Source organism: Chiloscyllium punctatum, chromosome 38 (assembly GCF_047496795.1).
Source record: "Chiloscyllium punctatum isolate Juve2018m chromosome 38, sChiPun1.3, whole genome shotgun sequence".
NCBI classification, from domain to species: domain Eukaryota; kingdom Metazoa; phylum Chordata; class Chondrichthyes; order Orectolobiformes; family Hemiscylliidae; genus Chiloscyllium; species Chiloscyllium punctatum.
This window is the reverse complement of record NC_092776.1, coordinates 34079619-34106517: the sequence shown is the minus strand read 5'-3', so window position 1 is coordinate 34106517 and position 26899 is coordinate 34079619. Positions and strand designations below refer to the sequence as shown.

At 39.1% G+C, this 26899-nt stretch overlaps 1 protein-coding gene across 3 annotated transcripts in view; it reads right to left on the bottom strand.

The window, feature by feature from the left end:
- dock1 (dedicator of cytokinesis 1) overlaps positions 1-26899 on the bottom strand; it is a 577688-nt gene that overhangs the window by 102093 nt on the left and 448696 nt on the right. For all 3 annotated transcript variants that reach the window (XM_072557588.1, XM_072557587.1, XM_072557589.1), the window contains exons 34-37: positions 18910-18995; positions 18562-18718; positions 13154-13194; positions 10771-10861 (exon numbers count right to left, since the gene is read on the bottom strand). In XM_072557588.1, the coding sequence (XP_072413689.1) occupies positions 10771-10861; positions 13154-13194; positions 18562-18718; positions 18910-18995 (375 nt within the window). The remainder of the gene's footprint in view (positions 1-10770; positions 10862-13153; positions 13195-18561; positions 18719-18909; positions 18996-26899) is intronic.

The window sequence follows — 26899 nt, the reverse complement described above, 5'->3', positions numbered from 1 at the left end:
CCAAGACCTATAAAGGGAGAGGCAGGACATACCACCAGTGCTTCACAGAGACTCTCACTATTACCTAGTATGGTGATGAAATGTCTGAAAACACAACTTCAAGCTCAGCGAGCTAACTGACATCCATCTCATCAACCTGAGCTACAAATCTCAAACACTGCTGACATGTATTTGCTGTCTCCAGCTGCCCGTGAGGCAAACTGCCTTCTTGAACTGTGTTAAAGAAAAGTCACATAACACCAGATTATAGTCCAACAGGTTTACTTGGAAGCACTAACTTTCAAAACGCTGCTTCTTCATCAGGTGGTCCTGATGAAAAAGTAGCACTTCAAAAGCTAGTACATCCAAATAAACATGTTGGACTATAACCTGGTGTTGCGTGATTATTAACTTTGTCCACTCCAGTCCAATACTGGCACCTCCAAATCACAAATTCTTGAACTTGTCATTCGGAGTAGGTACACCCACAATGCTGTTATGGACAGAATTTACCAGTTTGACCCAATCACACTAGTTCAATAATGAGTGCAGGGAGACATGCCAGTGCAGAACCTGACATGTCTGCACTGGTAGACAAGCTAAATGATTGCACAACCAATAGATCATATATAAGTCCTCCAGTTCTGCCATATCCAGTTGTGAATTAATTAATTGTGGAGGCTCCACAAACATCCTCATTCTCAATTTTGGAGCAATCAACACATCAATGCAAATGATAATGCTGAAGCATTTGCTACAATTTTCAACAACAAATGCTGAATGCGTAATAGCATTTGGTCTCCACTGGCTGCCCTCAGCATCACAGATGCCAGTTTTCAGTCAACTTGATTCACTCTCTGTGATGTCGAGAACCAGAAAAAAGCAATGACAATGGGTCCTGACAACATTTTGACAACAGCACTGAAAATGAATACATCCAACCTTGCTGCATCCCTTTGCCAACCTGATCTGATACAGCTGCAACACTGGCGTTGTTCCAACAAAGTGGAAAATTGCCAGCTTCATTATAAATACATACAGCAGGACAAATCCAACAGCGTCAATAACTGCCCTCCAACATCAGTAAAGTGATGGAGAGTGTGAACAATTGTGCTATCAAGCAGCACTTGCTTCACAATAACTTGTTCACTGCTGTTCAGTTTGGGTTCTGCAAGAGCCACTAAGCTCATAAACTAATTACAACATTGACTGAAACATGGACAAAAAAAACAGAATTTCAGAAGTGAGGTGACAGCGACTGCCATTCAGATCCAAGCCTCATTTCACCAAGCGTGCATTCATCGGCATCACATCTAACACAAAGGAAAATAATTCTGGCTGTTGGAGATTAGTTATCTCAGCTCGAGGACATCTTTACAGTTGCTCAAGGTAGAGTTCCAGGCTCAATTATCTTCAAGTGCTTGATCAATGCCTACCCCTCCATTAGGGTCAGAATTGGGTATGTTTGTTGATCATTGCACAATTTTCTACATTATTTGTGATTCCTCAGAGAATAAAGCAACCTCTGTCCAAATGTAGCAAGACGAAAACAACATCCAGACTTGGACTGAAGCTTGGGAAGAAATACTGAAACCACTAAAATGCCAGGCAATGACCATCTCCAAAACAAAATTCAACAATCACCCATGATATTCAATAGCAATACAATCATTGAACACCCTCTACTGTTAACATCCTTGGGGTTACCAGAGATCAGAAACTAAACGACTGCCAATTGCTTTTAATTTTATTTTTCAAACTTAATCTGTAGTTGCATTATTTTCTTATGACTTAGGTGGACAGTTCCTTTAGCTCTTTCAACTAGGAGACAAAGCCAATAAATAGCCAGTGGTTAACATTACTGCCACACAGTACCAAGGATTTAGATATGAACATACGAGGTATAGTTAATAAGTTTGCTGATAACACCAAAATTGGAAGAGCAGTGGAAAGCAAAAAAGGTTATCTCAGATTCCAACAGGATCTTCATCAGATGGGCCAATGGGTGGAGGAGTGGCAGATCGAGTTTAATTTAGAAAAATGTGTGGTGCTGCATTTCAGAAAAGCAAACCAGAGCAGGACTGATACACTTAATGGAAAGGTCCTAGGGAGTGTTGCTGAACAAAGGGACCTTGGAGTGCAGGTTCACAGTTCCTTGAGTGCAGAGTCACAGGTAGATAGGATAGTGAAGAAGACATTTGGTTTGCTTTTCTTTATTGGTCAGGTTAATGAGTATAAGAGTTGGGAGGTCATGTTGCAGCTGTACAGGATGTCGGTTAGGCCACTTTTGGAATATTGTGTGCAATTCTGATCTCCTTCCTACTGAAGGAAATCAATAGGATTTCCTTCAAGGGTTCACAAAAGATTTACAAGAATGTTGTCAGGTTTGGAGGATTTGAATTATAGGGAGGGGCTGTTTTCCCTAGAGCTTCGGGGGCTGAGGTGTGACCTTATAGAGGTTTATAAAATCATGAGGGGCATGGATAGGATAAACAGACAAGGTCTTTTCCTTGGAGTGAGGGAGTCCAGAACTAGAGAGCGTAGGTTTATCACGAGAGGGGAAAGATATAAAAGGGACAATGTTTTCATGCAGAGAGTTGTGTGTGTATGGAACGAGCTGCCAGGGCAGTAGTGGAGGCTGGTACAATTGCTATATTTGAAAGGCATCTGGATGGGTGTATGAATAGGAAGGGTTTAGAAGGATTTGGGCAAAGTGCTGGAAAACTGGACTATAATAGGTTAGGATATCTGGTTGGCATGGTTGAGTTGGACCAAATGGTCTGTTTCTGTGCTGTACATCTCTACGACTCTATGACCTGCTTTAGATTTCAGCCTTGGGTGGGTGGGTGGAGCTTGCACGTTCTTCCATGTCTTCATGGGTTTCTGCCAAGTGCTCAGGTTTCCTCCCATAGTCCAAAGATGTGCAGGTTAGGAGAATCAGCCATATTAAACTGCCCCTTATTGTCAAGGAATGTGCAGGCTAGCTGGTTTAGCCATGGAAAATGCAGGGTTATAGAGATAGGGAATGTGGCTCTTCGAAGAGTTGGTGCAGACTTGATGGGCCGAATGGCCACTTTCTGCACTGTAGGATTCTACATCCCTTCACTGTGGGAGTTTTCAAGGTAGAAGCAGGCAAATGAAAAAAATCATTGCTCCTCCCTCACATGCTTTATGAGCTGAACTAAGTAATGTATCAACCAAAGTCTGGGTGCACTTCTTTTTAAATGCTAATGAACTATTCAAACCACTTCTGGTGCAAAATCATCTTCTGCATATGATCTGTTTGACTTTTAACTTCATATAGTATAAAAGAATATTTTAAAATGTTCTGGTGTATCTTGTTTCTTTTAACAGTCAATATGAATGTGGGTTTATCAGCTATGATATTAGAAAAATATGAGGGGTAAGTAATAAAACGGCCATTAATTCATTATTCATGTCAGATACTGGCAGTGAAGTACACAATAGTCCAATTATGATACTGAAAAACGAATACTGCAGAATTTTAGGATGCTGCTCTTGTATATGGTGATACAATGTAGGAAAAAAACTGCTAGTTAATGCATTTAGCCAATTAAAGAATTGTATAGGAGCAAAAATGGGAGTAGAACTTTATAAACCATACATCTAATGGTTTACGATAAACAGAGGATATGGTGGCAAAATAAAAATGGAAAATTTGTAGGAATACCTAATTAAAGAACAGAAAACATCCAATCTTTCCAGATTATACAGAAACAAACAAAATAAGCACTTCATCATAGTTTTTACAAGTTTTAATGGAGAGTGAGGGATTACATCCACATATTGTTTTTGTGGAGCATAGCACCCAATAAAGCCAACAATATGAATTGTCTGGCAAATAACCAGAAAATATAATCACGCACAAGCACTTTAACTCAATCTGGAAAATTTATTCACTCAGCAAGCACAGAGGAAAGATAAGAAACTGATCAATGTGTTATCAGAATTGATAAACACTTTTGCCTTTCATCAGGTGAAGTCTAGATCAGTGGAGTAATCAGCATATGCAGGAGATCATGCACATAAAACCTCAGTACCATTCTACAGAGAAGTAGTTTGCACTCATTGAAAGATAACACCTTTGAAAGAAATCTAAATTTCCTGCAAAGTCAAATGATAGTCTTTAACCCTATTTGGCTAGAATTAGATAGGACCTAATCACAAATAACACTTTTATAAAGGAACTATGATGCAAAAGATTTCAAGATTCAACCATATTTCATTTCAGGTCTGAAGTATTTGAAGGTTTAAAGACAGATGGAGTCCATTTTGATATTATGGTTGCACTAATATATTCTGCTATGACTTATTTCAATATAAACAAGTCTTTTGCATGCTCAAAACACTGTTTCTAAGAGTAGGATTAAATAATATGTAGAATTACTAGTAGTATAATTCCTGTACTGCACTTGCTTTGGCTCAAGGTTGGTATTTCAGAACTAGATCAGAAAGTCATATTAAGCCTCTCTCCAAACTGATTCGGCAAATTGGGAAGTCGCAGACTTTTTAATACTTGGTTGACATACAATGGGAACAGAGTTATACCTATTTTTTAGATCCACTGAGCAGGAGAACAGCAATTTAGCCTCCACACACTAGATTGCGGGATAATTGCATTCAATAAAAATAACAAAATGCCTATGCTTTATGAATCATAAATAATGGGCAGCATGTTGGCTCAGTTGTTAGTACTGCTGCCTCACAGTGCCAGGGACTTGATTTGGATTCCAGCCTCAGGCGACTGTGTGGAGCTTGCACATTCTCCCTGTGTCTGCGTGGGTTCCTCCCACAATCTAAAGATGTGCAGGTCAGGTGAATTGGCCGTGCTAAATTGGCCACAGTGTTAGGTGTGTTAGTCAGGGGTAAATGTAGTGGAATAGGTCTGGGTGGGTTACTCTTCGGAGGGTCGGTCTGGACTTGTTGGGCCAAATGGTCAGTTTTCACACTGTAGGGATTCTAATCTAAACTGACACTGGATTCAACATCTCTCAATCTCAGTTATTTTTATTATGGATATAATTCAGAGCATGATCTGCTGAAAGAAACATGTTTTCCCATTGAATATAAAGAAGGGAAAAGCAAAAAAATAGAATGCTTAAGCCAGAAACTGTTACCTGGGTACTGGAAACTATTTTCATTTATTCATGGGCTGCGGGCATCACTGGCTAGTCCAGCATTTATTGCCCAACTCTAATTGATACTGAGCAGGTGGTGGTGAAATATAAATAACACTTTCCAAATCATAGTCAGAAACTAAGTAAACTAAATTCTACACAAGTACAAGTGAAATATTAGAATTATTTGTAATCTTTGCTGACAATCAAGAATTCAATTTAATAAAGAAATACAGTACAATATAACCATAAATTTCTTTCCAGTATTTGCATTGGGCATGAGTATGAGCTAACTGAGACTGCAGACATATTAAGAGATTTGGCTTAGATCAAAAGACAATCACAAACCCAATTAACTGCTAAAAATCAAGAAGCATTTCACAACATCAATCCAAATTTATTCTGATCAATGCTGGTGTGAACAGATTAAATATAGTTTTTTTCCAACAATTACAGATTGACTGGAGGTGTTAGGTATCAAGATTTTCTGTATTGTTGATGTATTAAAAAATTCCCCTCTGAACTTATATTGCAATGTTAATAAATTATCATTCATTACAATATATGCGTATATCTATCACTGACATATAGTATTTTCAAAATGGTCATTGGATTGTAAGATTTTGCTCAAATATATTGAAACATTTTGCCACGTTCTGTAAATGAGAAACTTTTGAAAACTGCCAACATTTACCTTCAGCACTAGTTATGCCTGGTAAGTGATCGATATTTAAGGGTAATAAAGAACCACAGTGTTATTTTTTTAAACTCACTCATGACACAAGAATGTGCCCAGGATTGGTGAATTTAAACCAAAGGGAGAGGCTGAATAGGCTAGGACTAATTTCTCTGGAGCGTCAGAAGCTGAACCTTATCGAGGTTTATAAAATCATGAAGGGCATGGATAGGGTAAATAGACAAGATCTTTTCGCTGGGGTGGAGGAGTCCAGAACTGGAGGGCATAGGTTTAGGATGAGAGGGAAAAAATTTAATAGGGATCTAACGGGCAACATTTTCACACAGAGGGTGGTGCGTGTATGGAATAAGCTGCTAGTTGAAGTGGTGGAGGCTGGTACAATTACAACATTTAAAAGGCATCTGAATGATTACATGAATAGGAAGGGCCAAGTGCTGGCAAATGGGACTAGATTAGTTTAGAATATCTGGTCGGCATGGACGAGTTTGATCAAAGAGCCTGCTTCTGTGCTGACTCCAATTGTGCAAAGCATAGCATTGTCCATAGGACAATGTGGCACACCCAGACAAATCCAAGCATTTGAACGTCATCTTCATCAGGTATTTTCGTAGAATCTCTACAGGATGGTAGGCCATTCAGCCCCTCAAGACCACACTGACTTCCCAAAGAGCATTCCACCCAGACCAACTTCCTACTCTATCCTTGTAACCCTGCATTCCCCAGGCTAATCCACATAACCTACACATCTCCGGACACTATGAGTGATTTAGCAATGGCCAACCCACCTAACCTGCACATCTTTGGACTGTTGGAGGAAACCCATGCAAACATGGAGAGACTGTGCAAACCTCACGCATTCAGTTGCCCGAGGGTGGAATCTAACCTGGATCCATGGCTCTTCAAGGCAGCATTGCTAGCCACTGAGTCACCGTGCCTTGAAAAAGGCAACATAAAGCAGGAATATCCTGAGCATCAAAGTAGACACAAAGTGAATGATTGACAAGAGAGAGAGAGAGCAAAAAGCCCTAAGATGCAACATTGTCCATGTCATCAAATGGATGCCCATGCCTGTGCACAAAGCAGTCTTGTGCAATATGGCAATCAGAGTTGGTTGTGCCCTCCAAAATGAACTACAGAGCATATTCTAAGTGGGTTAAGACGTGCCCTTATGATGTAGTGAGGCTGATATGTGTCAGATGCCAAGGTCCTTGGAAGTAGTATATCCATCACTGCAGCCCATGGAGTCTACCTTAAGGTGTTGGTCAAGGTGTCCAGGATGGAAACCTGGAAGAGCAAGAAGACACCAGGTAACCACTCTGGTTTTCAGGTTGGGCATTTTGGACATCTAGTTTTATCGAGCAGGTGAGAAAATGTACATTTGCATATTCATGAGATGAGATTAGCTAGTTATCAGAGTGATAACGAGCAATAAATCTTGCAAATAAGCATCTTGCTGCTCACTAGCGAGAATCTCATCTAGCCATCCAACACTTGTTTGGAAAAAGGGAATTTTTAATTTTGACATCAGGAAGGACCCTGCTGGACATCTCACTCAATTTCCCAACTATTTTGCCCATGGCTTTCAGGAGCTGAGAAGATTCCAACCACAGTCTTTAATGCTTTAAGTGGTTCCAATCTAGATTTTGTAACGTGCAGTTCAATCTACTTGTTATTAAATGCAGGCAATGAACTGGCATGAAAATGACAATTCTCGAATGCCTAAAAATTGGCAAGTATGGTACAAGAGAGGTCCTTTGAGTTCACAAGTTTCTTGCAGTGAAAAAGGGGCCAATTTCCCAGTATCTCTCACAATAATGAGCATGCCAAAATACATTGTTACCACTCTCCCACCTAAATCTGGTAAACTTTAAAAAATAAATTTGCTAGTGTATTGTATTGGACTTAAGTGAGTGAACTAGCGAGATTGATAGAACCATAGAATCCCTACGTGAGAATAGAGGCTATCTTGACCATTGCGTCTGCACCAATCTTCTGAAGAGCAACCCAGCCAGACCCAGACCCAGACCCCCAGCCTATCTCCATAACCCTGCAGTTACCGTGGCTAATCCACCTAGCCTGCACATTCCTGGACACTAAAGGGCAATTCAACATGGTTAATCCAACACATCTTTAGACTGTGGGAGGTAACGGGAGTACCCAGTGGAAATCCACAGAGACATGGAGAGAATGTTCAAATTCCAAACAGTCAGTCACCCAAGGCTAGAATTGAACCCAGGTTCCTAGTGCTGTGAGGCAGCAGTACCACAGTGTTGCCCTTGCCATTGGTAAAGTGTTTAGAATTGGAGCTGATGTTAGATCTGCATTGATATCTCCAGGATTAACCAAATGCCAACATTCTCTGTTGAAATTTCTATGACTCTACACAGGTTAGAGATGCAATCCCTGGTCTGAACAAAAATAACATGCAGCAATTTCGGCTGGCAAATGTATGTAGGTAGATATGAAGCATTGCTAGGATTACGTTCATTTGAAATAAAAACACTGTGCTAGAGAAATTTAGAAGATTTGCCAGCATCTGTGAAGTGAGAAGCAGAGTTAATGTTGCAAGTTCAATTACTCTTCTTCAGAACAGATTGAATTAGATGTTAAAAGTAACCTGATTCAAGGGTTCAGAAATTGCATAATTAAAGCACTTCAAGTTAGCACAAATTACTGTAGATCAAGAGACCCTGTCTCCAACCAAACTGTCAAATTTCCCACCCGGGTTTGGGTCATTAATTGACCACTCAAGGATCTCAAATTCATGACCGAACAGAAAAGTTGAACGTGGACCTTCTTGCCCTGAGTTTAATTTCTGTGGTGGCAGGAAGGAGGCAGGTGCTAACCCATTTGATCTCTTCCCTTCCCATTGCTCCTCATAAAGGGAACAGCCTAATCATGATTTTATATTGGTAAAATTGTTTTTAAAATGTCAAGTACTTTTTTGATTATAACTATTCTTTTTCCTCTTCTGGAAATGCTGATTCCTTTCAAGATACTATTCATGAACGCAGGATCTCGAATCAGTTTACCAAGCAGTCATTTTTAATAAGTGAGCCTAGACTAAAGTATGAGACATCACAAGTAAATTTAAAATTAAAATAAAGCACTGCAGATATCACAGATGTGAAATATAAACAGAAAGTGCTAGAGAGATTCAGCAGGCCTGGCAACATCTTTGGAAACAGAAACAAAGTTAACATTTTGAGTCCAATATGAATCTTTGGAACTTTTATTGGACTCTGCTTTTCTCTCTATTAGTAGTTTCAGATCTGCTGAGAATCTATTCAAAAAGACTCAATGGAATCCTCACCAGAGGGTACAAACTTGTGATTAACCAAAATGACTCATCATTGGACAGCTTCATCTGAGCTATCCCTTTGCATCTTGAAGCCCTTTAAGTAAAGAATTTCTGAATTCTTGAATCAGTCTGCTATACAAGATAGTCTGATTCCACCAGCCAAGAAAACATTACATTTCAGGCTAACAGCTAAGCCTGTTTGATAGTTTAAATATCTTTTGAGACCCACTTTCAGAAAGATTCTTACATTTGCCCGAAAAGTAAACTAGTTTCCTGCCTGTAACTATCACCTCAACTGCATCATCTCTGACTTTGAGGATGTTCCACAAATCCTGTCTTCAACCATTCGGACAATAAGACCTGAGCAGAAGTAGGTTATTCAGCTCATTGAGTCTGTACTGTTATTCAATGAGAGCACGGTTGATCAGATAATCCTCAACTTCACTTTTCTGCCGGTTGCCTACAACCCTTGAGTCTCTTACAGATTAAAAAATCTGTCAATCTCAGCCTTCATTCCATCACTGAACTCGGACGTTTACAAAGCATGATAATTATCCTTTTTGTTTGAATATTCAAAGGCATAAAGCTCCGTTGTGTCTTCTATCTTTCTTGTGTGTTTTAATCTGTGTGAAATCGGAATGGTTACTCTTGGTTTGAATGTGTGAATAAACAATATTCCTGGTTTAACTTGAAGGAAGTTTTCTGAGGCTCATTTTTAAACCAACTTTGCCAAAATAATGTTTTGGGAATTACAGTAGTGTTTTCTCACTGTGGATCTATCTGCTGCACATGAACTGCAGCAGTTCAAGAAGGCGGCTCACCACCATCTTTCAACAGGGCAGCTACGGATGAGCAATAAATGCTGGACTGGCCAGCGACACCCATGTCACATGAGTGAATAATAAAATGACTCTTGACAAACAAAAAGCAAAGAGAATAATGGAGTGCAGACCCTCTCTCAACGTTGTCTGTAACACAAATCTGCTGGAGTTTTGCTATTCGGTTCCCGGGGTAGTTCTGTGTTCAAAGGCACTCACTTGGCATTAGGAACAGTCCTGTGTCCCACCCTCTAAGGAGCTCCACCCTGTGATCAGCATCATTCCTTCACTCATCTTTGAGCTTTGATCCCTTGTTGATCCTGGACCTTTGTTAGTTGCATTGTTGATAGCTGTCACTGCTCCTGTTGGTGCTACCTGCGAGGGAAAGTTCCTGGCCTCTGTCTAGTTAGTAGCATTCCGGGGAAGGGATTTCCACTCCTGGAAAGGCCTGGTGGTAGCCTTAAGGTGCTGAAAAAGACATGCTTTCCCCAACAGAGGCAATATTGGGCACAATGACCTGGATTAAATTCTATCTTATTCCATTATGGGGAAAAGGGCATAGGCCTGTACACAGCAATCTTCATACTTTCAAAAAAGTGCTATGTTTAAAATACAATGTAGCATATGGCAAACTGACAATCAATATATTTGGAATTTGGAATGTGAGACCACATTACTATTTTATTAACAACAATGAGAATAGCAAAGTAGAATGTTTAAATACTGGATCCATAAGAAAGTTCATTCAGTTTCATGATTTCAATGAAAGTATTATCATAATGACAACAGCTTGTAGAAGCTTAGAAAATAATTTGACATTTTAAGTTAAAATGTTACCTTAAGAAGCTTTGCATTAAGCAGCAATGTGTAAGCAGCTTCAGTGTAGTTATCACATTCTTTGTGCAGATCACACAGCTTATATAAATACCTAAGGAAACAACATCATCATTTTTGGACAGAAATTGAAATGAAATACTGAGAATGTTCTTAAGAAAATCCTTACATCACAGATATAAAAAAAGACTACTCTTGAGTTTGAACAAATCTACATTGTTAGTACCACATTATGGCTCATTTAATTGGTACTGTGACTCTGGGTTTTAGACTTTTCATTATTCTGAAACCTCTACTGAAATGATGTGTAAGTGTCAAGTAGCCCAAGTTCAAACAAGACCTTCTGACAACAATCAGTATATCCAAGAGACAGAAATGATTAGCAACAACTGAATCATGTATGGCACAATGTTTAGCATTTATGAAACTACATCCCATCAAGAAGCCAAAATGTTCAGGATAGGATATAAAAGGGAAAATGAGAAAGATCGGTTTTAAAAAAAGCATTATATTGTTGAGCAGTAGGAACTTGTATGGGTATATCTTACTGGCATGTAATAAACCTCCACAGCACTGTGCAATTATGATGCCTAGAGCTAGCTATCCATGAAAGAAAATGTTGTAGTGTAGTTTTTTCTTTCAAGTTAAAACTCTCATTGGTTTTTATTCTTGGCTACTCTGCATTGTTCTATGATTGGCAGGAAATCACCTCAGAGTGCAGTAGAAATTGTTACTGAATGAAAAGTGAAAAATTAGATTTTGACGAAAATGGGCAACAGGTCAAAGAAGCAATTGCTTTGTGTGCTGGTTCCCACAGGTTTAAGTCCCAATTTAAATTTGACCTTGGGCCTTATTTACATTAAATAAGGCAAACTGTGGACACAATTTGAGAGATTCCATTCAGCTCATCAGTTGGACCCCAACCAAATCCAGATGCCTCTTATTTCTCATCTGTTGGAAATGAATCATTTGCAACAAGTTCAACTTTAACGGTGCTGTCAATGTCCCTGCCTGTTTCAAGAGGGCCAGCATCATCCCTGTGCCTAAGAAGGCTCATGCAGTATGCTTCAAAAATTACCGCCCAGTGGCCCTAACTTTAGTGGCCATCAAGTGCTTTGAAAGGCTGGTCATGGCATTAATCAACTCCAGCCTCTCCACTACTCTTGAGCCACTCCAATTTGCCTATCAGACCAACAGATCCACATCAGATGTCATATTACTTGCCCTTCACTCCTCCCTAGAACATCATGACACCAAGAACATCTACATAAGAATCCTATTCATTGACTACAGTTCGGCTTCAACACTATTATCTCCTTGAGACTGATTACTAAACTTATTGATCTTGGACTAAGCCCCACTCTCTGCAACTGGATCCTCAGTTTCCTGACGCACAGGCCACAATCAGTGAAGACTGGGGACAATATTTCATCCTCACTAGCACTCAACACTGGATCTCCCCAGGGGTGCATACTCAGCACCCCTACTGTACTCACTGTATACCCATGACTGTCTCGTCAAATACTAGACTAATGCCATTTACAAGTTTGCTGATGACATCAGCATAGTTGATCGAATCTCAGATGGCGACGAAACAGAGTACAGATGGGACATGGAAGATCTGGAAAAATGGTGCTTTCAATGCCAGCAAAGCTAAGGAACTCATTATTCACTTTTGATGGGATGTTACTCATGCCCCCCTACACACTAACAGCACAAAGGTGGAACAATTGGAGAGTGTCAAGCTCCTGGGAGTGGTCATGAACAAACTTTCTTGGACTCTTCATGTGGATGCACTGGTTACAAAAGCCCAACAACGTCTTTCTTCGTCAGGCAGCTGAGAAAATTTGACATGACGGCAAATACCCTTGCCAACTGTTATAGGTGCACCATCGAGGGCATTCTGTCTGGATGTACCGCTATCTGGTATGGTAACTGTACCATTCCAGATCGCAGACAGTTACAGAGAGTGATGAGCTCAGTCTGGACAGTCACAAAGGCCAACCTCCCATCTAAAAAATTCATCTACCAGCCCTGCTGTCAAGGAAAGGCCGCCAGCATTCTCAAAGATGCATCCCACCCTGGCAATGCTTTTCTAAAACCTCTACCATCGGGGAGAAGGTACAGAAGTCTGAACACACGCACAAGCCGGTTTGCAAACATTTTCCACCCTACTGTTTTTAGTTTACCGAATGGGCTCACAAACTCTTAGCGTTCGCTTGTACCTGTGTTTTTGTTTTGCCGCTGTTTACCTATTGTCTACTTATCTATGCTATTTAACTGTGTGATCTGTCTGTATTGCTTGCAAGACAAAGTTTTCACTGTGCCTCCGTACACGTGAAAATAAATTCAATTCAATTCAATTTAAGCGTTTTGTTTTGCATACCGGATGTACATTTCTTCTCTCTCAATTTCTTTGTAGAAGTTCTGAAATATAAATCAGAAAATACTACAATATAGTTATTTTTTAATAATCAACATTTTAAAGTAGACAGAATAATTTTTGCTTAAAGACAATAGCTTAAAAATTCAAGAAGCTCTGCTTCACGGGCAGAACAGCAACATGCTGGAACTTCAAACGATTTGACTGCCTTGTTGTTGACTTGGATCCAAGTTTAAAAGATGGGCTCAAATGCATTACTTTTGTTCGTAGAATTCAACTGAATACCTGTTCCACAAAGAGCTTGGATTTTCAAACTGGCTTATTGATAATCCATCAGGGTAGCAGATCAGCATAACCAAACCATGAGCATAGAAATTTCAAGTTGCAATTGCTCCCTCACTATTCTTATGCTTTCCAAAATAAAAGTGAACTCTCAGATTGATTTCCATTGCTATATACTGTTGTAAGCCCATTTATGGTTCCTGAATCAAAGCATATCACCTTTATTTCCTTGTTCAAAATGGTCTGGCTTTCCTATACAGATTTTCAAAGAAAATAAGTATTCCACATTATGAGTCTCTTATGTACCCATTATAGTACTTTGGTTAGTATAATATTGATGTATTTTATTAATGATGTGAACAGGCAGCTGTTCAAACTCTACTTGCAGTACAGTTGAGAGAGAGTTCGCAGAATCTTAAAGGGTGCGTGCTCAAGTGAAAACATAGATTACTAGTCTCCAACTGCCAATTAAATTCACCATAACACAAAAGACATGGCAGGTAGCATATTCCAATTATTTTAATTTAATTTGATTTGTGAAGGAAGCTAGTGGAATCGGAAAAAAATTGAAGCAAACTATCTGCAGTGATGTGTAACATTAGGAATGCAAGCTTTTCTCTTCCAGTTGGCTACCGAAACTAAATCTCAAATATTTGGAAGATCAATTAGCACAAAAGAATAAAATGCAGTCTCAGAGCCAGACTACCGAGAAAAGAAATTAGGAAATAATTTTCACATGGTCGAGGTCTGAAACCTTCTCCCACAATAGTAGATGCCAACTCAATCTATCATTTAAAATTTGAGACAACAGATGTTTGCTGGCTGCGATAACATATGATGCCAAGGTGGGTAGTCACATTTAGGATATTGATCGGTCATGATGATCTCACTGACTTCAGGTTTGAATGTTTATTCCTATTCCTAATTGACAAATGCAATATTTTCAAAATTATCTACAGCCCTGTCAGAAAGCTGGTGTAGGTGCTTGATTTCTGCCCAGATCTCAAAACATCTTTCTCTAGAATATATAAGTATGCAGTGACACTAAATGATATATCTTTGTTGAACTGTTTACAGAGGAACCTCAATTATCCGAATATTGGATTATCTGAAGAAGATATTAAGGTCCCGCAAAACCGTTACATCAAAAAGGTAAGTGTAATCGATTTACCTGTACTGAAGAACGTGCAAAAACAAAGAAACACAAGCACCTCAAGCATTAGTGACTGGATATTTTTTGGGTAGGGGTTAGTTACACAGCCCTTTGCAAAAGTTAAGTGTTTTACAGTATTCCCATCACTTTACTGGGCGTTCGTGAATAGAATGGCTGAGAAGTATGCACGACACAGTGGTCCTGTCTTTCTAACATGACACTGAGTTCCCAGAAACTGACAAATGCTCTTGAGATCAGAAAAGCTGTTTGAGACGTTGTTTAGTGCTGGGATTTCATATACAGGCTTTAGATCTTCTCAGTGTAACTTGAAATTTGCAGAATGTAAAGATTAGTTTGTTTAAATAGCAGACTCATTAAAATAATAGATTTAAACAAATTCTTTGGTAGAGCACAGTGTTAGATCAGTATGGCTTCCCTTGTTTAAGGTAAAATCGATTATCTGAATAATCAATTATCCGAATGAAGCAGTACCCACCCATCTCGTTTGGATAATCGAGGTTCCTCTGTAGTTATATTAATCAAAGTCAATGGCACAGAAAACTATCTAACCAGCTACTTATGGTTTAACTCTTGTATTTCCAAAATATAGGCAGTTACTAATTTTTCAGCTTGGAAAGAAATTATTCAACAATATGATGTTTTATAGACTAATTTAAACTCAAATAGAAGGGTGGGCTTGTTTCCTACATGTATTTCAACTGATGCAATATTAGAGTCACAGAGTCATACAAAGAGAAACAGGCCCTTTGGCCCACCATGCCTGTACTGACCAATAAACACTCAACTACACTAACATCATATACCTGCATTTGGTTCACAGTCTACTATGCCCTGGAATTTCAAGTGCTCATCCAAAGGCTTCTTGAATTTTGCTTATCTCCATCAAACTCTCAGGCACAATGATTCATGCTTTGACCATCTTGTGTGAGAGATAGTATTTTCTCAGATTTCCTCTAAAGCACTTATTCCTCACCTAAAGCTTATGCCTTCTGGTCTTAGACATGTCTGCCATGGGGAAAAGGTTCTTATGATCTACCCTGTCTATGCCTCTCACAATTTTGTACACCTTAATCAGATGCCCCTACAACCTTTTCTGCTCCAAGGAAAACAAACCCATCCTAGCCAGTTTTTCCTCATAACCGAGTCTTTTCATCCCAGGCAACAGCCTGGTAAATCTCCTTTGCCCCCTCTCCAGTACAATCATATCCTTCTGATAATGTAGCAAATAGAACTGCACATTTACTCCATCTGAGGTTCAACCAATGTTTTATAAAATTGTAACAAGTCTTACTTGCTCTTATATTCTATACCCCAGCTAGTGAAGGCAAGCATTCCATTTGTCTTTTTCACCACCCTGTCGACCTGTGCTAGCACCTTCAGGAATTCTGTAGAAATGTACACTAAAGTCCCTTTGTTCATCCGTACTCTCTAGGGATCTGCCATTCACTGTGTATATCCTTCCCTTATTATAACTCCCAAAATGCATCACCTCACATTTACCAGGATTAAATTCCATCTGCCCTGTCAAATTTAGCAGCTGATCAATATCAAACTGAAGCCTGCAACCATTCTCCTCACTATCAACACCACCGTCAATTTTCATATGATCTTTAAACTTATTAATTATACCTTCTACATTCAAATCCAAGTTATTAATGTACATAACAAACAGCAAGGGTCCCAACATTCATTGCTGTGGTACAACGCTGACCATAAGCTTCCAATCACTAAAACAACCCTCCACCATCACTTTGCGCTTTGTATTTGCACCCTAATTTTAAATTGAGTTTGCCAACTTGCCTTAGATCCTTTTGGACGATCCTTCCATATTGGATCTTGTCAAAAGTCTTACTAAAGTCCATGTAAACAAAATCGACTGCACTACTCTCATCAATAAATTAAGTCACGTTTTCAAAATACTTAATTAAATTAGTCAGACAGAAACTCCCTCTAACAAATATGTGCTGACTATCTCTGTTCAATCCCTGCATTTCCAAGTGTTGATTAATTCTGTCTCTCATTATTTTCCAAGAGTTTCCCTACCATGATGCCAGACTAATTGGTCTGTAATTACCTGGTCTGGCCGTGCTGTCCTTCTTGAATACAGGAACCACATTAGCTATCCTCCAGTAATCTGGTACTTTAGTTATGTCCAGCAAAGTATTAAATATCTTCACCAAGGCCTCAGTAATCTCCTCCCTTGCCTCCCACAAAAGTCTGGAATACATCTCATTATGCCTGCTAAAACATGTGATCCTTATTAATTTTAACATGTTCCAACCCAACTATTTTGTGATGGTTGCCCTGCATCTTTCAGAATTTGAACAATTTATGGTTTGGAAGGTTATCCTAACTAGCCTTCCACATTGTTGGAAACATTATCATGTCCAGAGGTGTAGTCATTTCGGTACCAGTTTTGTGACAGATTTCAAACGCATATTCGAGTACGTTTAGCAGAAGTCATTGTAGTTTAGGTAGAACACTTGTCACTGGTTACAACAAATAATTTCTGATAGCTTGCGACTGATTTCCACTCTGAATTGTTTACTGAACAGGTACGTATGGAATCCTGCGATATCAGACATTAGAGCAAGTATTGCATGCTCTGTGTTGGAGAAATTGGGATTGCGTTTTGAGACAGACTATTGGATGCAGATGCCACCTTGCATGTTGTATGTTCCTAGCCTGTTCTGGGATGCATCAACTTCCAGAACTGCCTTCTGTCTTAGATCATAGTAAAGTAAAAGTGTTTGTTGTCAATGCTTGTTGAGTGATTCGAACACATGTTGACAGTTCTCTCATCTCAGAATTCTGTCTTGTGTTGTTTCTAGGTACTGCTTGAGATTAAAGAAAAAAAATCAGGTACTCACTGTGGATTTTTTTCTGGGATCACAATGTAGATGTTCCTGTCTGAGGCCTTTTCTAGTCTTCATTTTGATAAACCGTCAATACTGGTTTAACATTTAATTTTGACACTGCATCCTTTTTGTGACAATCTCTCAAATCTTCAAGTGATAAAGCAACCTTTCTTCCCCTTTCATATAATTATTTCCCATTTATTACAACTTTTTGAAAATAAGACCCTCTACCACAATATGCTGTTCAATAAAATTTTCATGAATAAAGGTGACCACAAAATCTTTTTTGTACAAAAGCAGGGCATTGATGTGACCATGTCTGGAAAACTGTGCACATTTAGTCTCGTTACAGTTCAGAGAATGTTCGCTCTCCTAATTCTGGGGATGAAAGGATTATTTTATGACTAAGCATTGGACAGATTGAGTCTGTATTTCTTTTCATTTAAAAGGAGAGGCAATCATTATAAATTGAATGTATATAATATGTGTAATGTTTGTATATATATTTGTAAAAGATGCAACTTTAATAATTAACGTTATTATTCTGATATTGAATTTTACCGTAAAATACAATAACCTACACATTTTTTCCTCAAAATATGTATTTTAAAAAAAAATTGTTGCAATTGAATTACTTTATATTCTTGTTAAAGACCATTTGAATCAAATTCATCAATTAGGGCTGACTGCAACATGTACACTAAAATAGGACAAATATGCTCTCAGATACATTTAAGAAATAACTATGGGAATTGGTACTCAGATGAACATAGTGAGTAAATTCAATAATCCCAACAGGAGCTGTAATGGAATTGAGTTAGAGATTAGGTTTCAAAATTAACAACTTTAAGTACCATGAGGCAATGCAATCACTGAATTTCCAAACAGAATATCAAGTGCTGAACATTCTGACTCTTGCCATTTTTATAAAAGAGATTAAATCTGATCACTGTAGCCATCTGCCATTCAACCTGTATTCTTGCTCTTTGACTGGCAAAAACAGTTTGGGACAATAAGTGGAAAATACTGATACAATTGCATAAACTGCACTTTCCTGAAGTTGATCACCATCATTAAAACATTCAATTAGTACTTACCAGTACATTGACTGTACAACTCATACGGTTTTCTTTATTTTCATCATGCATGATTGTTCTGTAATCCAAAAGCCTCTCCATAAGCCTGACAACCAGCATGACAAAGTTTTCACCAGTCTTAGCCAGATACTTGTGTTTTCTACAGTGCTCCAGAAGGCTGGATAAATTGATAAATAGCACATTAATTTCATACACAGGGAAAATAATAATTGAAGTCAAATTTAAAGTATTTGAATGCTATGTGTTCTTCACATATTTCCATTATAGCAAAATCGGTTGAACTGCAGTATAACTGTTATGCTATTTATTTCTGATACAGGATAATTATTCACAATAATTGACACTTACATCTTTTCGAATAGCACTTTGTACTGCTCATCTCCTCTGCCTCCTTCCACTTCATGATCGAGCTTGGTTATGATTTCATTTTCAAACTATAATTAAATAGGGAGTATAAATAATCAGCAAAACAGCATGCTTCCAGTTCAAAGGAAATGCTTCATTTTCATTTATTAATAAAGTTTCTATGACTTACGTACTGAGAAAGATACATAAAGTAACCAATTGTTTCTAGCTTGCTTCATTGACCTTAAGAACAGCAAATTTCAAAACGATCCATTGTCAGTTGTAGTGCATTTGCAGACAGTTGCAGGAATATAGAGCAAAACTTTGTTTGCTGCAGCATAAACAGTTGTTAGGTATTTGAAGAATGGTTTACTATCTTACTTACATAAAGCAATGTTTATTCTGTATGAATGCATACAGACAATATTAACAAAGTTTACCTTGGTTAAAAACTTTGAAGTAACAATATGAATGGAGTCTTTCAACTTATTTTGAATAAGGAAGATATAAAAATGTAAATTTTTGACACTAAAAAATTGCAAAACCGAAGAAAATGCAGATAAAAGGAAATATTTTGCGAGAATTACTATTCATCTACTCCACTGTCTCTCAAGTGAGTTCTAATAGAAATTTGGTCAACTGTGCTTCTTACTCCTGAGAACATCAGAATGGATTAATATCTGATTATCAAAATCTATTTCTGATAATTTGTCTCCAGAATAGTTTCGTTCACCTTACAATTTGCTTGAGACACAAGCAGGAGACAAGAGCTATGCTATAAAAATAACTTGTGCAGAGCTTGTACAGCCTGTAATGGTTATTAACCTCATGGTGAAAATAACTTCGGAGTTTTTAACAGGGTGCTCATCTGCACCATGCATATGCTTGATGGTGATCTTTACTATTCTATTTTGCTTCCAAAATAGAGATCCCTACTTTAGGGATATATTTAACTTGTAAGCAATTATTGTTAGACTCCTATATCAGATTAACAACTACCAAAAGACATTCTATCTCACATTAATAACTGCATAATAAAGAACCTCAATTTTACAAACTTCTCCCTTTCCTGCTGAAATATTGGTTATTAATTAACTAAACAATTAGATGTGTTCTTGAAAGGTATGTGATTATAAAGGGGAAAAGAAATGAGCTGTAGAATCAAATTGGATAGTTCCTTCAAAAACTAGCACACATCCTATGAGATGAATTGCTTCCCATTGTGGTACAACCTATACATTCCTACTAGACTTTTCAAGAATACTCTTCATTTTCTAGGATGATAAGTTATATTATTAAAAGATTTGCATTCTCATGACACAATTATGACTATACAATACAAACATCATAAATATTCATAAATAGAGCCATCAATGCTTTAATATTTGTTAAGAATGCAATTTTCATAAACTCTGGACAAATGGTATTGTGTATGTAAATTTCATTCAAGCATCAAAGCATTCTAGAATCTATTTTGAATTATAGGCCCAAATCTTTCAAGGAGTGCCATTCAGCATTGGATTGCCACCTCATTCCTATATTCTATGCCACAATTGCTCTGAATTTCTGACTGGTCTTTCAAGTCTGGCCTTTTCAGAAATACTGGGTGTACCTTAAACTGGATTGCTTCCAGATAGCACTGAAATGCCAGGGGAAAACAAACCACACTCTATTTTTATGGCTGTAGCTGCTGCATTTTGATAAGTGTTTACTGATACACTGAAAAGTTTTGGGATATTTAAATGAGTTTTTCAGTGTGTTAGAGAATTACTGTGTGAATGGGTATGTGATCAGGTGAATATATCAGTAATTAAGTAGTTAAGTGGATAGCGTGGCAAGTAGGCAGAGCAGCAGCTGGTAGTCAGGTTAGGCGGAGCTGTCAGATCAGCTAAGTAAATGCGGGTGCCAGAGAGTTTAGTCATGATGGCAAGTTACATAGTTACCTAGATGTTAGATTAGAATTTTTCTAATAGTTAATGAGTAAATATGCAGTTAAGGGAGTCTGACCGCTAATCCAGAATTGAAGACCAGTTTTGAAGGGACCTGGAGAACATTTCAAGTGAGCTGGACAATTCCCACAGAATCAATGATTCAAGATTTCCATGGGATGTGTATCTTGGGTCATGCACCTGATCCTCAAATACCCAGGACTGGAAGACCTGGAACATAATATCATATCAATGCAGTTCCTTATTCTTAATGGATAATGGCATGTCGAGATTAGATTAGATTAGATTAGTTTACTTACAGTGTGGAAACAGACCCTTCGGCCCAACAAGTCCACACCGACCCGCCGAAGCGCAACCCATCCAGACCCATTCCCCTACATTCACCCCTTCACCTAACACTACGGGCAATTTAGCATCGCCAATTCACCTAACCTGCACATTTCTGGACTGTGGGAGGAAACTGGAGGACCCAGAGGAAACCCACGCAGACATGGGGAGAATGTGCAAACTACACACAGTCAGTCGCCTGAGGTGGGAATTGAACCCAGGTCTCTGGCACTGTGAGAAAGCTCATGTTATTTAAGCCTCTGGAGAAACCTTAAGTATCCTTATGCTTGTACAAAAACAGATGAAGTGATTTACACATTGATGATTCTGTACCATAAAAAAAAGAGGACCACAAAATGTGTTCTGATAAAAGGTTATGATTTGAAATGTTAGTTCTTTCTCCACAGATATACCCAAACCTGCACATTTCCATCATCTTAATTTATTTCAAATTTCCAGCATCTACAGCCTTTTGCTTTTGCACAAATATTATATCCAGTAAAGTATATCAGGAACATTTCATGCAGCTAATCAAGCATAAGATATGCATTGTCCTGGCGTTTGCTCCAGTTTCTGCTTACTAACTGGTTAGTCATTTTTTCTTGCTGATGCTCTTTGCACTAATAAAAGGAATAAAACACATAACAGTAATCTGAATTTAATAAATGGCAGAACATACAGCAGGTCAGTCATTAAAGCTAGGGTCACATTTGATTGGAAATTAGTCACCTGTCTTTTGCACTTAAAAGTCAGACATATTTCTAATAATTCTTCTATTTCCCAGGTACTCAACTGTTTTCTTTCTCTTCTCCCCGAAGTCTGCTATTTTTTTCTCTGAGCTCATTCAAATTTGTCACTACTAGCCCAAGCTACAATGCACTACAACGCAACAGAGTGCAATATCGGTTGTTTACTAACATTTTGAAAATTCAGTTTATTGCTCCTTTTTGCTGTTGTTTCAATATATAGCTGTCTATTTTATGGTTATTAAATGTAAATAATAAGCCAAAACAGGCCAAATTAAAATTAAGGCAATTGTTGAGACAGTTTAAGGACAATGTATCCTTGTACGCTTAATACTCACCTTTCAGGCATCAAAATAAACCTTTTTTTTGTCCATAATTGATAATGAAATGGTTTGCTGTTTTGTCATGTACCGAATGGCAAAATTGTAGGCTCCCATTCAAAGAAGGCCCATTTATTTTGACAAAATTAACACAAAGCAGAAACTTTGGAAGGTGACAAGCGATGGTGGAGGATTAGAAATAAAGAAAGTTCTAACTTCGGATTCCCTTCATCACCTTCCAAGATGTCCTCAAGTTCCTACCCCATTATGTCCAATTACCTCACTAACCACCTTCCCATAATGACCAATTCTCTTCATTTGGGTTTTGTTGGTTATCAATTTGTGATCTTACAGTTAGATTTAACAAATAAGTCTTAAAAGTCAATAAATTCTGTTTATTAATGGAATAATAAATCAGTTCCTATATTTGGAAAGTTATAATAAATCATCAGTTGCTCAAACTGTTCTATAGTCCACTTGAAAGACTGAAGCCATTATGTTTTAATGTTATAATTATACATACGTAATTTGTTTGGTACAGTTAAAATCAATCATAACCTGATGCAATTACATAATTAGTTAATCTCTTCTCAATGAAAGAAAAAACATCAGTGCAGAATCTAGAGTACTTTAAAAAGCTGTTTCAAACAGATTTAGACAGCATTTGAAAGATATAACATCAACAAGAAATTAAATTTTTAACAACCTCTCAGAAATAGGCGAGTAGACCAGACAATGCTCGAAGGAAAGGTACTCTGAATCGGACAGGGCTATTACCATGCTCTGCTCCCGGTTCCTGATATTAGGAGGTGGAGTTTCACTGGGCTCCTTGTGATGCTTGGCGTTGTGAATGTCACAATGTACTTTGCTGTTCTTTTGTTTATGGTTATCCTCCCGCACTTTGATATAGCTGCCTCTTCCCTCTGTGATGTTGGCCCAGTCCCAACCCCCGGATTCAGCACTGCCCTCTTGACCTGTGATCTTCTTCCCGACCTCTCCACCCCCACCCCTTCTCCGGCCTATCACCCTCACCTCCTTCCATCTATCGTATTCCCAGTGCCCCTCCCCCAAATTCCCTCCCCCCTACCTTTTATCTCAGCCCGCTGAGCACACCAGCCTCATTCCTGAAGAAGGGCTTATGTCTGAAACGTCGATTCTCCTGCTCAAATGCTGCCTGGCCTGCTGTGTTTTCCCAGCACCACATTTTTCAACTTCCACCAGGGCCCTGTGTGGTTTCCTTTTGAGGTTTCTTCTCACCATTTTCCATTTACCTGGCTTCTCCACTGCCTCTTCCTTCAACAACTCTGTTTTCTCAGGTAGAGCCTCGTGCTCCTTTTGCTAACTCTCATCTTAATAGCTTTGGTGGAGAGAGAAACAAGGTCTACTGCTGGTATTGCCACTTCTGGCCATTTGTGCATGTGTCTGCATCCCCCCCAACCTCCCACCCCTGCCCCTCACCCTCCCACCGCCCACCTTCAGCAAGCTTTGTAGATGTGCCCTGCTTCCCCACACAGGTCGCAGCTCTTAGTCAGGTGCCCCTTCTGTTTACAATTCCTGCACAGGGTAACTTTGCAGGCTGCTGTCATATGCAGTGACCTCCCGCAGGTTTGGCACACTCTAAACTGCTCCACATGTCAGGTAACTTTGACTCCCTCCGATCACAAAACTGGAGGGTGGGTGGAGGGAGTTCCCATTGATGTCAATCTTCAGGGTCCCCATGACCTGCTGTTTGCTGGTCCAAATACCAAAGAGGTCCACTATATTGGTGCTGCCTTAATCCAGCTACACATAGCTTCCCAGGAGTCAGGTCATCTGCTAATGGGTCTTGGGGGGCTATACACATGAATTATAGCAACCTGGTCCCTCTGTACTGGGAGGATGAACATGGTGCCACAAACATGGGCCCTCACTTCCTTTCTCCTCAAACACCTTCAGGCGATGGTCGCATTGTTTTATGCTCCAGAAGGTGACATCAAAAAATATCCCTTGCTGGGGAAATCCTGCAGACAAAACATATATGCTGCTTGGAACCTGCAGCAATCCCAGAAGATGCTCTTCACAAAGATGGTTCGCTGGATTGGCAAACCTTTCTTCACTCCTTCATAGTCTTCCTGATTCTGCCAGCCTGGGGTTCTGGCACTGCATGTCAACCAGAGCTATGACTGCTGTACACTGAGTTGGCATAAAGGCAAAACCAGCATAAAGATCGACCAATAGTAGCTCAGCTCAACGTATGATCCTCCAAAAACCCTGACCTTAAAATGCTCTGATGATTTGCAGCTTGGAACATCTACTTGTGGCTAAGATTAAGTGTAAGTAAAATGCTATGGATGCTGAACATCTAATCTAAAGTAGAAAATGTTTGAAGTACTCAGCAGGTGGGGGTATCATTTGTGGAGAAACAAACTTTTCACATTGATGACTTTTCAACAAAACTAGATGTGTTCAAGTATTATGCAGGTAAAAGGCAGGGAAAAACAACGGGAAGGAAGGTGGGAGGTGCTGCTGCTCATGTTTACATGTCTTTAATCAGAAAAGTGGAGGATGCCAAGGCATAGAGGTCAGAATGGTATTGGGTAGAGAATTAAAGTGAGTGGAGTCACATTTGTGCATTGAGTACAGGTGTTTCTCAAAGGAGACTGCATTTGATATCTCCAATGTAGAGGCAACACATGAGTCACAAATGCAGCACACAATGTTGAAAAAAGGACCTGTAAATCATGGTTCTAAAAATCTTTAGTAAGTTGAAAAAGGCTTGAGAATGTTACAAATTTATAGCTAAAAATGTGCATTTAGAGCGTCTGCTTTTGTGTTTCATATGTTTTGAAAATAACAGCTGCAGAATGACAGACAAAAATTGCCAACAAATGTAATATTCTGAGGTCGTTTTCAATATGTTTAAATTGATTTTGAATGGAAATCTAAATGATAGTTCACAACTTGCAATATAAAATTTTCTTTTTAGTCTGTAGCACTTGAATGCACAATATATTAGCACACGATCATGCCTACGATCAGAAGCATAACTTACCTAATGGAGGCCATTCAGCAACCCAGCCTATGTTCACTTTTTGAAACAGCAACCTGGCCTATCCCACAAAAGTGTCCTCCTGTTCAAGTATGCATTTAAAAGTACCCTTTCAAAAGGACAAGAGTCTCCTGTGGCTATCTGCGAGTGAAACTAGTATACCATTTGAGACACTGTTGCCGGGGATAGCCTCTCAGGGGAAAATAGCAGTAGCAGCTAGGTCTGTGGTACCATGACTGGCTCTGCTGTAAAGCAGGATATGGCAAAGTCCAAGCGGGAAATTATGATAGGGGGACTCTCAAGTCATTATGAAAGGCAAGGCTGGCATGAGTAGGGAACACTGGATGATATTGATGCTGGTAAAGAAATAGGAGGTGGTATATGTTAGGTATAGGCAGCTGAGATCAAGGGAACCCCCCCTGAAGAGTACAGGGAAATCAGGAGGGCAGAAAGGGGACATGAGATAGCTCTGTCAGATAAGGTAAAGGATAATCCAAAGAGACTCTGCAAGTGTATTAAGAGCAAAAGAGTAACTAGGGAACAAACACAGTCCCTTAGAGATCAACACGATCATCTAGGCATACAGCCACAGGAGATGGGTGAGATCCTAAATCAGTATTTACACATCAGTATTTACCATGGAGAAAGACATAGAAGCTGGGAAACTCAGGAAGTAAGCAGTGATGCCTTGAAAATAGTCCATATTAGAGAAGAGGAGGTGTTGGGGTGGGGGTGGGGGGGGTCTTAAAATGGATAAATCCCTGAGATCTGATCAAGTGTATCCTGTGACATTGTTGTAAGCTATGGAAGAAACAACAGGGTCCCTAGCAAAGATATTTATATCATCAATAGCCACAGATGAGGTGCCAGAAGACTACAGGGTTGGCTAAGATTGTGCCATGATTTAAGAAGGGCTGCCAGGGAACTACAAACTGATGAGCCTAACATTAGAAGTGAGGAAGTTGTTGGGGGGGATTCTGAGAGACAGGATCTACATGCAATTGGAAATGCAAGGTCTAATCAGGGATAGCCAGCATGGTTTTGTGCATGGAAAATCATGTCTCACAAATTTGATAGAATTTTTGAAGAGGTGACCAAGAAGATTGATAAGAGCAGTGTCGTACATATTGTCAATATGGACTTTAGCGAGATTTTCAACAAAGTACCGGATGGTAGACGAGTTTGCACGGTTAGATCACATGGGAGCCAGGGAGAGCTAGCCAATTGATACAAAATTGGTTGAAAGTAGAGACAGAGGGTTGTTTCTTACCCTGAAGGCTTGTGATCAGTGGTGCGCTTTAAGGTTTGATGCTGGGTCCACTGTTGTTCATCATTTATATGAGAATACAGGAGACATGTTTGCAGATGACACCAAAATTGGTCATGATTTGGAGGTGCCGGTGTTGGACTGGTGTGGACAAAGTTAAAAATCACATAACACCCAGGTTATAGTTCAAAAGGTGTTATCACCACCTGATGAATAGGCAGCACCTCAAAAGCTAGTGCTTCCAAATAAGCCTGCTGGACTATAACCTGGTGTTGTGTGATTTTTAACCAAAATTGGTGGTATAGCGGACAGCGAAGAAGGTTATCTAAGAGTACAATGGGACCTTGATCAACCGT